Source organism: Schistocerca serialis, chromosome 10 (assembly GCF_023864345.2).
Source record: "Schistocerca serialis cubense isolate TAMUIC-IGC-003099 chromosome 10, iqSchSeri2.2, whole genome shotgun sequence".
NCBI lineage: Eukaryota > Metazoa > Arthropoda > Insecta > Orthoptera > Acrididae > Schistocerca > Schistocerca serialis.
Window position 1 is genome coordinate 37,221,703 of NC_064647.1, and position 17,760 is coordinate 37,239,462.

The following is a 17,760-nucleotide window of genomic DNA, read 5'->3' on the forward strand; positions in this document are numbered from 1 at the left end:
CAACTGACCTGACCAGAGCCTGTGGAATTACTAGACAACATGCACAAAACTGACAACTGGAAAGCTTTCGATTGACTGAAATTTCAAATGACTGGCGTTTGGATAATTGATGCCCTATATTATTTTCTGCCTCTCCCCAGCACTGCAAGCTGCTGAAGTATTGTGATGGCCCTAACCATGTGGTGGCTGCTATGGGTTACTGTGTGTTCAATATGATTGCAACTTCCGTCATCTACTAAATCAACAGTATATGTGGACAAAAAAATTTCAGTTTTTCCCAGGAGCAAAAACACTATCCCAGGATTTAAAAAACAGTTTTTCACTCAGAGCAGTAAAACTTACAAATTTTTTGAATAGTGAAAGTTTTATAAATCAGCATGTAACCACCCAGCACTTTAGGAAATGAAACCCAACAAAAAACAATGCATTTCAGAAACATCTTTCATGCGCAACAACATTTACAGTGCCTAATTTGGTATTACCAAAGCATGAACACAGATTTCATCAAATACAGATTGGTACCCTCCGAAGCATTGAAATCTAGACTGCCGCTTGCTTTTGTCAGCCAGTCATAGCTTGTGCCACCTGAACTCCCCAGCTATCGACAGCACATATGAAGAGCTTAGGACACACGATGATGTGAGCCAATAGCAACATCGCTGTCAAGTAGCACGAGCGCACAAGTAGGAAAAGCTAATGGTTTAAATTAATATACAGTAAAACTTGCTCAAAACGGGATCGCCTGGGGCTAAAATAATTTTCCAAATTTGACAGGTTTCCAGACTACAAAAAACTCACTGGGGTATGTAAAATTTGTCAGGTATCTTGCACAAAATTACAGTAAAAAATTTTAATTATGCATATACTGTACTTAGGTACCTTCACTCCAACACAGCATATTTTCATTCACTGTAAATTGAACAAATACACTAATTGATAAATAACACAGCATTTCTATATTTTTACTCAGCAACTTTTTGCACCATACAATACTTCCAACTAGTTGGGAGAACTTGTATGTGCTGCAAATTTCATAACATTGTTTACGCATGCCAGATGTTGAAAATACCGCTACAGTTGTAAAGTTCTTTTATTATCACTATCACATGACCTCTTTCAGGCTCTTATACGCCCATCTTCAGGTGTCACACTGAAAATAGCAAGAGACAGGAGATACTTTTTGCACGTAGCAATGTACATAAAAAACAAAATTTCTTACGAAATTTTAAAAATTCATTTCGAAACCACAGGTCGGGCTAGGTGCTGTGAAATCTATGTTAACGCAAAAGTGACATCAGGTGATGACTGCCTGTGTAGAGAAATATACAAAGAATACCACGACACTTGCACTTTGTATAGTGACTTCCCTGTCAACAGATGGCAGCACTTTTGCCACTGCTCCATGCTCTGCACTCATCGGTAGCACATTGCGCCTCATATACGTCCACTGCGGCGCTCAGGGATCACAGCACGAAGTGGAAGTGTCCTGGTATTCTTAGTATATTTCTTGACACATGCCGTCGTCTGTAGCACTGTCTGGTGTCACTTTCGCATTAACATAGGTTTCATAGCACCTTACACGACCGGCAGTTTTGAAATATTTTTAAAAATCTTTTATAAGAATTTTTTTGTTTTTTTATGTGTATTGCTACGTGTAAAAAGTATCTTCCGCCTCTTGCTATTTTCAGTTTGACATCTGAAGATGGCAAGTAAGAGACCAAAACTAGTCATGTGAAAATAAAAACTTTACAACTGCAGTGGTATTTTCAACATCTGGTTTAATGCTCAGTTGCGAATGTTCCTCCAACAGTATTGTTTATGCATGCAATGGCTTTTCAGGCGTATTAATTTTTCTGGGGACATCATTTTCTTCCTCCTTTTTCTCCTCCTGCTCTTCTATTTCTTCTTCACCATCCTCTCTCTTGTGGATTTCTATCAAATCTGTTGCTAAGGCAAAAGTGGAGTGAATTGACAAAGTCATCACTTCGAATGTAATCATCTGCACTACATGAAATGTTTTGCATTTGCATTCATTCAGCAATGGCTGCGATATTTTCCTGAACTTCAATGGCCACAGAAGTGTCTTGTTCTTGAACCCCAAACCCAGCTTTGTTGAAGCACTTGGTGACAGTTTTGAGTTTGATTTCCTTTACTGCCACACCAATCCAATTTACAGCATCCAGGACAGAAACTGAAGTGCAAGAGCAAACACACTTTCGGCTTCTTCACCAAGAAGAATGTGAGATTGCATCAGTAATCGCCTATAATGACACTTGACTGTGTAAATAAACCCCTGATCCATGGGTTGTGTGAGGCTGGATAAACCTGGAAGGAACCAAGTCAATTTTACATTTGATAATGTTACTTTCGGGTGGCAGGTTGCACTGTGCAGGAAAAAGAGAACTTGGCAATTTCCTTTCTTCATTCTGGTATTGAAAGAGCCCAGCCATTCTTCCGTAAGACCACTCACCATGAATGCTTTTTTATTGCTTTGCATTGTGACTGCAAGCTTAATTACACCTATGTTTTTGAAACTACACAGTTTTGCCACCTTTCCAATCGCCAGTTACTTCTCCATTTCACCGAACATGTTTCCACACAACAGTACTACGAGTCTTTCCTTGAATATTTTTCCACTGGTGCACTTTTCACTACGAATTGCTAGCGATTTTGAAGGCAGAGCGCAATGAAGCAGTCCTGTTTCTTTGGAATTTAACATGTATTTCGGGTCATAATTTACAAAAGTTGGACAAGTTTCAAGATTTTAAACATGGCTGCAGCAGCAACTGTTAAAATTCTTCACAATAAAGGATGGCAGCCAAAAACAGTTGCAGGATAGAATTTTTTTATTAAAATTCTTGACCAAGGTTTCGGTACATATAAATATACCTTCATCAGAAGTAAACTTCCTGAATAGAAAGACACATTCATTAGAAAAGCCATATCAACGAAAGTGAGAAACAGAAGCTTAAATAACGGTGAAATTGCTAAAGTAATACAGGCACACAATCTTTAGTACTTACTAAAATTACATCATGCACTGGAGAATAATGAAACAATTATGCCAAAAGGTTTCGTCAGTAATTAAAATATCATCTCCATTTGTACAACATGTGTAATGGGCACAGGATCAAAGCGAACAGTTTAACAATGTTACTTCGCCTATGAACTGTTGAGACACGAGTGTGAAGGCACTAAGGCAGATTGTTTCGCCGAGAGAGGGCACTTGCATGTGCCTGACTCACGCATATTACAATCCATAAATACATACATAAGCGCATCAAAATTATTAAAGGTTGTGTTAATTCAAACTTTGTCTTAATAAATAAAACGTATCACGCCAATTAAAGACATTTATGTAACTAGAAATATAGAACCAAATTTACCTGTGTCCTAGTGTCAAACGGATAAAGCTTGCGCTTGGAACATCTAACGAGAGAGGGCACTACTGTAATGCGCGAGAGTCTCGCGTAACGTAGGCAGTGAAATACATACTAGCGAAACAACCAAAATGTTATAATAAAACGAAACCATCTGTCTGTATGAATAAAACATAGTAGTCATTTAACCACACATACACATTGAAATTCATAATTAACAAACCCCTCATTGCCTTAATGTAATATAGTCTGGCTGACTAGGAGCTATTTTCTTGCTTGTTGATGCCGGTGAAATGCGCTTTTCCTATCTTGTTGGGATCTACATATTGTGATGTTTGTTAATTATGAATTTCAATGTGTATGTGTGGTTAAATGACTACTATGTTTTATTCATACAGACAGATGGTTTCGTTTTATTATAACATTTTGGTTGTTTCGCTAGTATGTATTTCACTGCCTACGTTACGCGAGACTCTCGCGCATTACAGTAGTGCCCTCTCTCGTTAGATGTTCCAAGCGCAAGCTTTATCCGTTTGACACTAGGACACAGGTAAATTTGGTTCTATATTTCTAGTTACATAAATGTCTTTAATTGGCGTGATACGTTTTATTTATTAAGACAAAGTTTGAATTAACACAACCTTTAATAATTTTGATGCGCTTATGTATGTATTTATGGATTGTAATATGCGTGAGTCTGGCACATGCAAGTGCCCTCTCTCGGCGAAACAATCTGCCTTAGTGCCTTCACACTCGTGTCTCAACAGTTCATAGGCGAAGTAACATTGTTAAACTGTTTGCTTTGATCCTGTGCCCATTACACATGTTGTACAAATGGAGATGATATTTTAATTACTGACGACGCCTTTTGGCATAATTGTTTCATTATTCTCCAGTGCATGATGTAATTTTAGTAAGTACTAAAGATTGTGTGCCTGTATTACTTTAGCAATTTCACCGTTATTTAAGCTTCTGTTTCTCACTTTCGTTGATATGGCTTTTCTAATGAATGTGTCTTTCTATTCAGGAAGTTTACTTCTGATGAAGGTATATTTATATGTACCGAAACCTTGGTCAAGAATTTTAATAAAAAAATTCTATCCTGCAACTGTTTTTGGCTGCCATCCTTTATTGTGAAGTTGGACAAGTATTGTCTTCCATTCTGTTGCTACACTTTCCTGCACATCCTTAGTTTCCCCACACACTCCATTCCACACGATGATGTGCCTAGCTTTGAAACTGTCCAGCCATCCTGTGGATGCCTTCCACTTTGTAATTCCAAGCTCTTTAGCGACTTTCAGAGCCTCACTCTGCAACATGGGTCCAGATAAAGTTAAGTTTTTTTTTGCCCACGCATTTATGAACCATCCCACACTATTTTGTTAATTTCTTCATTTCCAGTCTTTTCCGCTTTTCTTTTCATCTGCCCGTTCCCTTTCCTCTATTCATCCCAAATATCCCCGTTTCTGAAAGCCTCATAAATGTGTGTTTTACTGCATTTGAAACCCAACATAATTTCGTGCAGAGAGAGTCTGTCTCATTCATCTCAATTACATTAACCTTTTCGTTAAGTGTTAAGGACAATACTGTTTGTTTGACATCAGGTTACCATTTCTCTTTAAATGCTACTAGTCAACTGAAACTGGCAGAAAATAATGACATTGCCAGGTAAAACCACTGTTTAACAGAACAATACCCACCTCTGACTGTGCACATTGCAGCAGAGTGATGGTAGATACACAACAGTCTTCCTGTATGTGCCTCAGTAATGAGGAAAACAAGAAAGCTGACAAACAGAGCGCTAACGAACGAACCATTTCCACTGACGTAAAGTATCGACACCGAGCCCAACCTATTCACTGTTGCACAGAAAGGGGCAGTTTTATGTCTGCCCCAGCAACGCCGCTCTGGACCTCTTCTTGGCTTTGCGCCACGTAACAAGAGGCGTTAAATGTAATGTCCTTGTAGAGTCGTGAATAACTAACTGTAATACAGTAGTACTGTACAGGCTCCTTTCCACATTATACAATCAATTATTAAGTATGTTCTAAGATTTGCTTTCTATTTCCACATTAGGCACGTTCAACTTTGTAAAAAAAAAAATAAAAAATCAGCACATAAAAGTGCACTGAATGCATCGGAACTGAAATACTGGTACAGTTTGGGCAGATTTCCAAATACACGTACTGATTTGAGCAAGTTTTACTGTACATACATTATTGTTACAAGAGAAGCTAAGCTCTCTCACATGCAATACTGGTGGTCAAACATATTAGCCCAAAAAGCACATGAAGTCAAAATGCAGAAAGCATATGGGAAAATTGTGAACATCTACAACGAAATGTGCACGAATATCAAACAAAAAATTCGACACTATGCGACTGTCATCAAACCTGAAACACTGTAGGCAAGAGATACCCTAAAACTCAATTACAAAGGGGATCTCAACAACATCAAAAAAGTTGAAAGGAAAATCATTTGCAAAATCCTGGTTCCAAAGGTCACACACGAATATCAGCTACATTCGAACACGATAACGGAAAAATTGACACAACACGAGACTGAGTGACAACAGATTAACAAAAATAATTCTAACATACTCACAGAAACTGAAAACAACAACAGTCCGGATCAAACTGATCTCAAAATATTCAGAAGATCCACTGCTGGGAAGTTGCACCAGAAGAACAACCCAGAAGATCTATTGGAAAACAGACTGAAGAACATCGAGCTTAACATAGTGAGAGGATGAAACAAGAAAAATAGCAACCACAGATTCACTTTATGTGATTCTCTATGGGTCTAAACAATATAAATAAATAAATATATCTAAAAAGAAAGATGATACAACTTACTAAACGAAAGCGCTGGCATGTTGATAGACACACAAACAAACACAAACATACACACAAAATTACAGCTTTCGCAACCAACGGTTGCTTCATCAGGAAAGAGGGAAGGAAAGGGAAAGACGAAAGGATGTGGGTTTTAAGGGAGAGGGTAAGGAGTCATTCCAATCCCGGGAGCGGAAAGACTTACCTTGGGGGGGAAAAAAGGACAGGTATACACTCGCGCAGTTCCTGTCACACACACACACACACACACACACACACACACACACACACACACACACACACACACACACATCCATCTGCACATACAAAGACACAAGCAGACATTTGACAAATTGACAAATGTCTGCTTGTGTCGATAGATGTGCGCGCGCGCGCGTGCGAGCGAGAGTGTATACCTGTCCTTTTTTCCCCCCTAAGGTAAGTCTTTCTGCTCCCGGGATTGGAATGACTCCTTACCCTCTCCCTTAAAACCCACAGCCTTTCGTCTTTCCCTCTTTCCTGACGAAGCAACCATTGGTTGCGAAAGCTTGAATTTTGTGTGTATGTTTGTTTGCGTTTGTGTGTATCAGCATGCCAGCGCTTTCGTTTGGTAAGTTGCATCATCGTTCTTTTTAGATATATTTTTCCCACGTGGAATGTTTCCCTCTATTATATTAAATAAATATAGCAAGTGATGCTGGACATAAGGAGAAACAATTACAGCTGTACAGCAGAGTGGTGGTCAGAGGAAAGAGATGGCAACTAAAGAGAAGAGGAACACATTCAGTCTGGTTGAATAATGAATGGAAAGCAACAAGAACTATCTACAAGGAAAAAAAAAAAAAAAAAAAAAAAAAAAAAAAAAAAAAAAAAAAAAAAAAAAAAAAAAAAAAAGGATAGCAAAAAATGAAGCATGGGACAGGACATGTGGCAATGTCAATAGCAAACTAGGATTTGAGAGAGCAAAAGAAACACTGTCAGTATTAAAAGGGCTATATACACAAAAGCTCTAGAACTATTGAGGATTTTATGTTATAGACACATGAGAAATTTTGGGAAAATAATTAAAAACAAGCTGGAAATGAATTTTAAAACTAAGGAAGTACCATGTGACTTCACAGCTGGTAGATCATGTGCAGACAATATTTTCACATTAGGAGATATCTCAGAAACATAGGGAAAAAATAAAACATAGGATTAATTTTCCGGGATTTAGAAAAGCACACGAAAATGTCTCGAGAAAACTACTTTGGGGAGCATTACACATTGCAAATGAAGAGCCCTTTAAAATAAACAAGAAATATACAAAGGTAACACATGCCAAGTGAAAACTGATAATACACTTTCACAGAAATTTAGATCAAGGTTGCCCCATGCCACCAACATTATTTAAAATCCATAAAGACACTAGTCCCAAGATGTTTCGTACGTGCAATGGGATGGGTCTATAAATTAAAGATGGAGTTTGTTTACATCACCTACTATTTGCTGATGATTTAGTTATAGCACAAGACAGGGAGGAAGCAAATTCTATATGTAATCAGTTAGCAATGGAATACAGAAAACGAATTGACAATTATGAGAAAAAAAGAATACCTCACTTATGATCTAAATGACCTACACAGAGGAAAGAGAATTAAGAAGGTCAGTACTTTCTGTCACTTGGGATTAATTTTAGAGATGGAGGAAAAATCAGGTAGAAAATAATAAAAGAATTAACAGTGGAAGGAAGGTCATTGGGATGACCAACTCAATTTTAAGGAGAAGAAATGTAATAAACCGAATCAAAATAATCTTATATATTGATGTCTGCTTTTGTGTGTGTGTGTGTGTGTGTGTGTGTGTGTGTGGGCGCGCGCGCGAGCGAGCGTATACCTGTCCTTTTTTCCCCCCCAAGGTAAGTCTTTCCGCTCCCGGGATTGGAATGACTCCTTACCCTCTCCCTTAAAACCCACATCCTTTCGTCTTTCCCTCTCCTTCCCTCTTTCCTGATGGGGCAACCGTTGGTTGCGAAAGCTAGAATTTTGTGTGTATGTTTGTGTGTATCGACCTGCCAGCGCTTTCGTTTGGTAAGTCACCTCATCTTTGTTTATATATATATAATCTTATATAAATATATCTAAAAACACAGATGATGTGACTTACCGAGCGAAAGTGCTGGCAGGTCGATAGACACACAAACACAAACATACACATGAAATTCAAGCTTTCGCAACAAACTGTTGCCTCATCAGGAAGGAGGGAAGGAGAGGGAAAGACAAAAGGATGTGGGTTTTAGGGGAGAGGGTAAGGAGTCATTCCAATCCCGGGAGCGGAACGACTTACCTTTCCGCTCCTGGGATTGGAATGACTCCTTACCCTCTCCCTTAAAACCCACATCCTTTCGTCTTTCCCTCTCCTTCCCTCCTTCCTGATGAGGCAACAGTCTGTTGCGAAAGCTTGAATTTCATGTGTATGTTTGTTTTTCTATCGACCTGCCAGCACTTTCGTTCGGTAAGTCACATCACCTGTGTTTTTAGATATATTTTTCCCACGTGGAATGTTTCCCTCTATTATATTCATAATCTTATATAAATCTATATTAGAGCGCATAGTTATGTATGGAGTGCAGATATGGACTACTAGTCTGAAACGCACAAAACTGAGAAATGGACTTCTGCAGGAGACCAGCAAGAATTTCTAGAAAACGGAAAATCAAACGAGAAAATAATAAAAAGAATGTAGGTAAGAGGAAGAATACATGACATGACATAACAGATACAAGGAAGTTACAGTGGTAGGAGCATTTAAGATGAACAAAGGAAGCCAGAATATCAAAAATGATCCTGAAATGGGAACCAGAGCGAAAGAAGAGGACAACCTTTGACCACCTGGTTCCAAAATGTACAACAATGAGAAGACTTGGCACAGAGGAACACTGTATACAATATTAAAACACATGGGCAGACATCTTGAGGAGATAAATTAAGATCTTATGCAGCAGATGTAATACTTTCCAGGAATTTGTTACGTTGGGAAAAACCTTTGTATAAAGGAAACTTTCAATATATAATAAAATTATTTTTCAGTAGCAGGCCAAAGTAAAATTCTTTGGTAGAGTATTGGTCCTCACCAATCAAAATTACAGAAAACTTAAACAATGTAAAATCCCCAAATTCTAAAAAATTTAAAGGTTTTTCCAATCTTCTCACAGATGAGAAAATTCATGGGTTTCTCCCAGATTTCTTGGTTGTGCTGGGGCATGTATGTCCTGGAAAACACACAGCAGATTTCCACAAGTAGTGGAACTAAACCTTACTTAGTAAATTCTACACTACAATCACATAAAAAGAACTTAAGTATTCTGCCCACAGATGTAGGAATGTGTGTGTGTGTGTGTGTGTGTGTGTGTGTGTGTGTGTGTGTGTGTTCCCTCTGCAAGCATTATTTTGTAAGGAAGTGAAGGGGAGGAGCCAGCAAAAACAATACTAGGCAGGCAGAAGTCTAATCTGCAACATTTTCTTCACTATGTTTTATTCAGCAATGTAAAAACAAGAACAAAGAGGGGAGAAAGGGTGGGGGAGACAGATGAGAGATAACTGCAGTAAACACACAATTTTAAGCAACTGAAATGATGATAAATGGCGCTTGCTTTAAAATTATTGCATCTCAGGGACAGAACAACAGTGAAACACTTGTAATGACACAGAATTGCTCACACGAAATATACAGCAAGTGCCTCGAAAGTAGAAAATAATTGAGTACCTATGTAAGTAATCTAACGATGTGTTATTCAATTCACAATTTAGGCAACTGATTGCATTTGCTGTAGAGCAGCTGGCATGTGGCAGTTTTTGAGTATGGTTTCAGAGGTCTCAGGATGTTGGAGAAAACATGGAATGCAGCTGAAGTAGTAGTTACCTGCAGGTTAAGCATCCCATAACTCCACTTCAGTTTGCTGTAGAACCCAATGCAGTATGAAGTCTAGAATGCTTTTAGAGTATCCAAGGATTTTATATTGTTAGTAATTTCTCTTTGAAATGAACTCTGAGTAAAATGTGAACCGTTTGGTTAATGTCTGGAGATACTCAGCCTGAAATAGTTTCAGGTAAAATCTGGTTGCAATAACAAGCCTGAACACTATCTTCTTATTGTAATTAGCAGAGGAATTGACAGAAGTCGTAAGGTCTGTTTTTGATAGGTAGCAGAACAAGTTGAGAATGATGCTGCCATCTCATTATTTGATATTTACGAGTGTCAAAGCCACACAAGTTAATTACCTGAAAGAAAATATTTATTGAAATTGGATTGCACTGAAACATGGCCAAGGAGAATGGCAGACACACTTAAGGGTTGGCTAGAGTGCAGGTTGTGAGGGCATCGTCTTCTGCAACTTTGAACAGCTCATCATCTGAAAGCGAAACAGCTTCACACCTTCTCCCAGGTCAGGGACACCAGAGCACAAATAAAATAGCTATGATAATGTGGAAGAGGGCAGAGCTGTTGGCACATAACCAGCTACTTTTCAACAAGGCTCTGCCATACCTGCAGAATGCACAACACACTGAGCACATGCTATCACAGAAAACTTCCATCAGCTGGAAACTGGCCCCTACTACTACACTTGTTGAAACATCAATCGAAATGTTATTTTAATCCAAGTACAGCATTAAATCTTTAACAGGAACCTCCTTGGAGTTGGGAAGAATTTATTGTCAGTCAAGATTCCCTAGTAGAGATTAACTGAAAGATTATTGGTGATAATTCTGAGCATCAGCCCCTACACACATTTACATTCCTATGAAGATTTGTATTAAGGCATACACCACTGTATATTCATTCGGCCCACAAACATTTCTTGAACAGCAACTATTACTATCATACAAATGGAATATATAACTTTCTTACAGTAAATTGATTTACTTACACTATCTGTTGGGGTACCTTTTCAGTACCTCCCATCATGGGCTCGAGCACATTTTCTTTGTATGTCTGCGTCCATACACCAATTGGTAACTCTGTTATTTCCACTTTATCCTCTCCTAAGACTGATATCTCACCATACACAGCATATCTGTTATCAGCAAAAGGCTCAATGACTCCTTTGTAGTTCTTATACCATGGAATCTGAAACAGTGTTTTAATATCAGAACATGTTTAGGCAATCTTAAGTCACTAGTTCATTCCACACATTTCACAGATACTGGTACTGGTGTCTCAATTCAATAACACCATTTTTTTTGGTGTGTGTGTGTGTGTGTGTGTGTGTGTGTGTGTGTGTGTGTGTGTGTGTGTCTGAAGCAGCAAAGAAACTTAGGTAAACTCACTCTGATACAAATACAAGGAGTTACCATGACTGTATAAAACCTAACAACCTGTTTTGTTATGTGAAATATTTAGAGAAAGCCTTCTTAGTTACCCAGGCCTGCCAACCCAAAGTTTGGTACAGATTTATTGATGACATCTTCATGATCTGGACTCACAGTGAAGAAGAACTCCAGAATTTCCTCTCCAACCTCAACTACTTTGGTCCCATCAGATTCACCTGGCCCTACTCCAAATCCCATGCCACTTTCCTTGATGTTGACCTCCACCTGTTCAATGGCCAGCTTCACACATCCGTCCACATCAAACCCACCAACAAGTAACAGTACCTCCATTATGACAGCTGCCACCCATTCCATATCAAACAATCCATGCCCTACAACCTAGGCCTTCGTGGCAAACGAATCTGCTCCAGTCCTGAACCCCTGAACCATTACACCAACAACCTGAAAACAGCTTTCGCATCCTGCAATTACCCTCCCGACCAGGTACAGAAGCAAATAGCTAGAGCCACTTCCTCATCACCTCAAACCCACAACCTTCCACAGAAGAACCACAAAAGTGCCCCACTTGTGACAGGATACTTTCCGGGACTGGATCAGACTCTGGATGTGGCTCTCCAGCAGGGATACGACTTCCTCAAATCCTGCCCTGAAATGAGATCCATCCTTCATGAAATCCTCCCCACTCCACCAAGAGTGTCTTTCTGTCGTCCACCTAACCTTCGTAACCTCTTGGTTCATCCCTATGAAATCCCCAAACAATCTTCCCTACCCTCTGGCTCCTACCCTTGTAACTGCCCCCGATGTAAAACCTGTCCCATGCACCCTCCCACCATCACATACTCCAGTCCTGTAGCCCGGAAGGTGTACACGATCAAAGGCAGAGCCACGTGTGAAAGCACCCACGTGATTTACCAACTGACATGCCTACACTGTGAAGCCTTCTATGTGGGAATGACCAGCAACAAACTGTCCATTCGCATGAACGGACACAGGCAGACAGTGTTTGTTGGTAATGAGTATCAACTTGTGGCTAAACATGCCTTGGTGCACAGCCAGCACATCTTGGCACAGCCTCGTTCCCTGTCAGACTGATGCGACCAGGAACCCACTATCATCACAATGTCTCCAAGAGTGAGCAAGTGACAGCTTTCCTTGACCTGTTGTACTAAGGGATGGACGGTGTGCAGCTGACAGAGGCTTTTAAGGGCACACAGAGCCTGAGCAGATGACAATTGATAAGCCTGTGTTGCCGGATGATGTATTGCGTGGCCAGATACTGGGCAAAGAGCTCTGCCGAGCAGTGTGCCGGAAGCCAATATCAAAAAACATCAACGCCAATGATGAAGGCACACTTGACACCAGTCAGTATGAGAACCATCAGCATACACAAAGGTACTGCCGAGAAATTCCGTGTGAAGGTCGTGAAATTGAATGCGATAAGAGCGAGGCTGGAGTACTGTCCTCTGAAACCGAATGAAGGCCAAGGTGAACACCACCACATGAAGCTACAGTAGTGAAGGGTTCACACCCACCAGAAAGTTGCAGGTAGCATGAAGTTTAGTTGCCGGCGCAAGAGCCAAAAGCAAACTCCAGGAGGTAACAGAAGAGGGACGTGCCCCATACTGGCAATGAAAGAAATCATAGAAGTGGGCATAGGATGAGCGGCCACGCATGACAAACAGCATGCATATCTGCCGAGGAGAGAATCACAGCGGTAGGACAGTGGTAGTTCGGCAGCTTCTGCATACAGACTCTTAACTGGGCTAGTGTAAAAGTTGCCAGTAGCCAAATGGGCACCACAATGTGGATAGTATTGAGACGGCATAAGAGGGACAGATGTGCAGATGCATAAACAAAGCACGCATAGTCTAGTTTTGAAAAGACAAGGGACCGGTAAAATGGAAGAGGGTGGTTCGATCTGCACCCAAGGAAGTACCATAGATGACACACGGGACATTGAGTGACAGCATACAGTGGGCTGCCAGGTAAGACACGTGGGAGGACCAAGAGAATTTCCTACGAACAGGAGCCCAGGAATTTTGTAGTATCAACAAATGGAAGAGCAACATACCCAAGACATGAACGCGGAAGAAATCAATTGCACCACCAGAAATTCATACAAATTGTTTTGTCAGTGGAAAAACAAAAGCCACTGTTGATGCTTCACGAGTGAAGATAATAGAGACATTGCTGCAGATGCTTTTCAATGAGAGAAGTCCATGGAGAACTGCAGTAGATGACAAAATCATGAACAAACTGGGAGCCAGAGATTCCTGGTGGGAGACAGGCCATTATAGGGTTAATGGCAATAGCAAAGACGACTCTCAGGACGGAACCCTGAGACGCACCGTTTTCCTCGATAAAGGTGTCAGACAAGGCAGAACCCATACAAACCTTGAAAACTCAGTGTTTTAAAAATTCCTGAAGGAAACTGGGCAGGCAGCCACGGAAGCCCCACGTGTAAAAAGAGTACAGAAGATACCAGTTATCCAGCAAGCATCATAGCTTTCTCCAAATTGAAAACCATGGCCACGATCTGGGATTTGCACAAAAAACGAGTCACAACATGGGTGGAAAAAGTGACGGGATGGTCAACTGCAGAATGGCATGCTCAAAATCCACACTGTACAGTGGTTAGTAAATTGCGAGACTAGCACCATACCAGTCAGGCATGAACCATACATTTCATCACCTTGCAGGCACAGCTGGTGAGAGAAATGGAGCGCTAGCTAGAAGGATGGTGTTTGTCCTTACTGGACTTAGGTATGGATATGACAGTGGCTTCACACCAGCATCTAGGAATTGTAACCTCTACCCAAATTCGGTTTTACATATTGAGCAGAAAGTGCTTGGCCAGAAGAGAAAGGTGCTGCAACGTCTGAATGTTAACATAGTCTGGCCCTGGGGCAGAGGATCTGGATGAATTGAGAGCCTGACCTAGCTCCCTCATAGTAAAGGCGGCCACTGTAGCGCACACATTTCAGAGAAGAGAGGGTTATCGCCCGAGCCACCTCTGCTGGTTTCTGATGGAGGAAGACAAGGTGATATTGGGAGCAGCTTGACATCTCCACAAAATGGTGGCCCAAGGTGACGGAGATAGGCATACATCGGCCAGTCTAAATGCTTTTTGATGTACATGTACGTAACAATGAATCCCATATAAATATGTAGATTAGTGTAAATTTTTGCTCTTTCATCATCAAATCATTAATTTTTTTGCATTCTGTTGCAATGTCATTCTCTGGCAAATTTGGTGTGACCAAACACAATGGTGTTGCGTATTAGATTCTGAGAATACTCTTGCTTTTCTTCAAAAAATAAAAGATTTCCATTCATTCTTAAACGCTTGTGATGACAGATCACCAGACTGCCTCCTTTTGTGCAGAAGGCCACACGACCTTCTAACTTCCTTTACACCTTGGGCAAACTGCTTAGGCATTAGGATTCTGATGAATTGAAGAAAGTTGTATCATCTAAAAAATACAACACACACCAAATGTAAAAAAGAAAACCAACAGCATTGCATCCCACTACTAAACGAAATGTGATGTTCCACGTAGTTCTGTGAATGACTAAACAAGACGAGACGTACTGACATCGGACATGCCCCCAACAGCACTTATGCAGTAATGCAAATTCTGTCTGACCTCAAGTACAGGAATTCACTAATAAGTACATACAGAAGACCTGCAACACTATACTTAATCTGGCAAACGACATGCTTCATCAATATTTTTAATGTATTCCAGTGACAAATTTTTTTCCCAAATTATTCCATAACAAGGACTAAAAATTTAATGTAAAGCTCACCTATCTCTATAACACTTACCATAGGTTTTGGGGCTTCACCATCAATCATTCTCCTCAAATTGTCAATTATTTCCCTGGGATTGTAATTTGGTATCTTTGTCATCCAACCCGTTCCAATGCCATCGGCACCATTAACGAGTATCATTGGTATGACTGGTATGTACCAGACTGGTTCAATTCTTTGGTTGTCATCTGTGTTGTGCTTTAAGAGTGGATCATCATGTTTGTGAAAAATGTGTCTTGCCAGTGGACTGAAACACACAAAAATCTAACTGAAGTTTAAGAATTGTAAGCAATATGACTAAAATTATATTCATCAACTGTTGAAGTATTTGCAATGAAGTCCCAGAGCGTAAAGCATTCCTTTAAAGTAGTGGAGCTCACATTATCTTAATTACAAAAGCTGGCTGAAACCCAAAAGGCGATAGTGAGGTTTTTAGGAAAATCACACACGTACATCGAAAGGAGAAATGATGTGGTACATTTGTTGCCATCCACAATAAAGTCAAATTCATTAAAATGCGAGGTCCTTTCGACAACACTCAGTATAAGGTGGAGCAGGTAGTGGGGCGGAAAAATTTATGTGGGCCTATCGATCATCAAATTCACCCCCAGGCATAATCAAAAACTTTCCAAAAACTCTCAGCTCAATAAAAAATATGTTCCTCAATCACAATGTCATCACTGGAGGAGACTTCTATCATCAAACAACCGACTGGCAACTGCGACAGTGAGTTTTGTAAATAAGGGAATGGAAAGATCTCCTGTGAAACAGCACTAACAAACTTCTCTGAAAACTATGTCGATCATAAGCTCGTAAGACCACTCACGATGGAAATATATTGCATCTAATTGCAACAAACAGACCTCATCAGGTTGCAACTACGAGGCATTTGTAACAATGATTACCGAAGAACAAAAGTATATAAAACCAAGTAGAAATATTTGCATGTTCAGTAATGCACATAGAGACAGTAGTGTCTCATCTCGAGGAAGGTTCGAATCACAAATCTGAATACGTATGCCCTGTAGAGCAGTTTGTGTGAGTGAGTATCCATGCTATGCTATCTGTAAAAACCCTACTAGAAAAACAGCAACTACTGCACAGTAGGTGCAAGAAAAGTGTAGAGCGATATAAAATGTTAAGTGAAATACTTTTGGCTGTCAAAAGGACTGTGCATAAAGGTTTTTGATACTACAGGATCTTATCTAAAGAGCTCTCATAAAGCACAAAGAAATTCTAGTCATTCATACAGGCTACATCACACCAAAGTTAGTGCCCCGACAAAAGTGGATGATGTGCGTCCTTTACTTCATTTTCTAATGTTACTTCATAAAGTAAGGTTCAGGCGAACTGTTTCAGTTTATTATAGCATCCCAGTGAATATATCTCAGTTGCATTGAGAAAATACTGAAAATTCTAAAACTGAACAAGGCTCCAGGAACTCAAAGGCCATCCTTGGAAAAAAAAAAAAAAATCAGGCTCTATACTGAATTTCTGATTTCGTTTGTTCCTCTTTTAAGCTTAATGAAACGAAACCTGTGCCCAGTTTTTGGACGAGGACATGGGTCACACCCGTCTAAAGGAAGGGTCTAGAAGTGATCCACAAAACTACACCCAATTTCACTGCTATCCATCTCTTTCAGAAACTTTGAACTTATTCTGAAACAAGGAGTTATATCACACAGAACAATGTTCTCCATGCAAATAAGCACCAATTGCAAAAACAGGAAACATCTGTCATGCAAAAGAACTCCCATATTTCTCTCCAAGACCTAAGCAAGCAGATGCAAGAAGCATGTGCTTATTGCTAACTTGTTTCGACCAAGTGAGAGTACCACAGCAGCTAAGGTTCATGGCTACTACATAGGCAGTACAGGTTTAGGGAGTCCAGTGTATTATGTCGTCATCGTCCTCCTCCTCCTCCTCCTCCTCCTCCTCTCCTGCCCCCTTTCAATTTTGTGGTACAGAATATCTTTAAAAAGAGTGTGTCTTTCCAGATAGGGACGAAAGTACTGATGCCCAATTATGTAATTAATACTGATCAAACAAGCTGGCTGTACCAATCAATGTGCAATGGATCCCTTGTGGAACAGGAGCAAAAACTAATTTGAACAAGATTACCCATATCTTCATAGCACAGCATACTATAACTACATCAGGAAAGATATTCTCTTACATTTTATTGTGTGTGCAAGAACCATCTGGGAAATTTGGTCAGATCGTTCAGAAAAAAAATAGTCGAGTTGATTCACAAATTAAAAAGTTTCATGAAAAAATTCAAAATGCTCCAGACTTGCTTGAAACTTTTAGAGAAATCACTTTGAGGGAACATCCCATAAAAACATATTCTTTAATTCTGCACCAATCTGGTGCATCTGGCTAATCAGTGTGCATCCAAGGCAGCATCTTTCATTAAATGTGTG

The 17,760-nt window shown here is 39.9% G+C and overlaps 1 protein-coding gene across 1 annotated transcript in view; it reads right to left on the reverse strand.

Annotated features, from left to right (window-relative positions):
• The window catches only part of LOC126425234 (DNA topoisomerase 2-like), a 154,221-nt gene that overhangs the window by 70,908 nt on the left and 65,553 nt on the right, over positions 1-17,760 (reverse strand). The window contains exons 15-16 of the mRNA XM_050088193.1: positions 15,353-15,584; positions 11,121-11,320 (exon numbers count right to left, since the gene is read on the reverse strand). Of these exons, the coding sequence (XP_049944150.1) occupies positions 11,121-11,320; positions 15,353-15,584 (432 nt within the window). The remainder of the gene's footprint in view (positions 1-11,120; positions 11,321-15,352; positions 15,585-17,760) is intronic.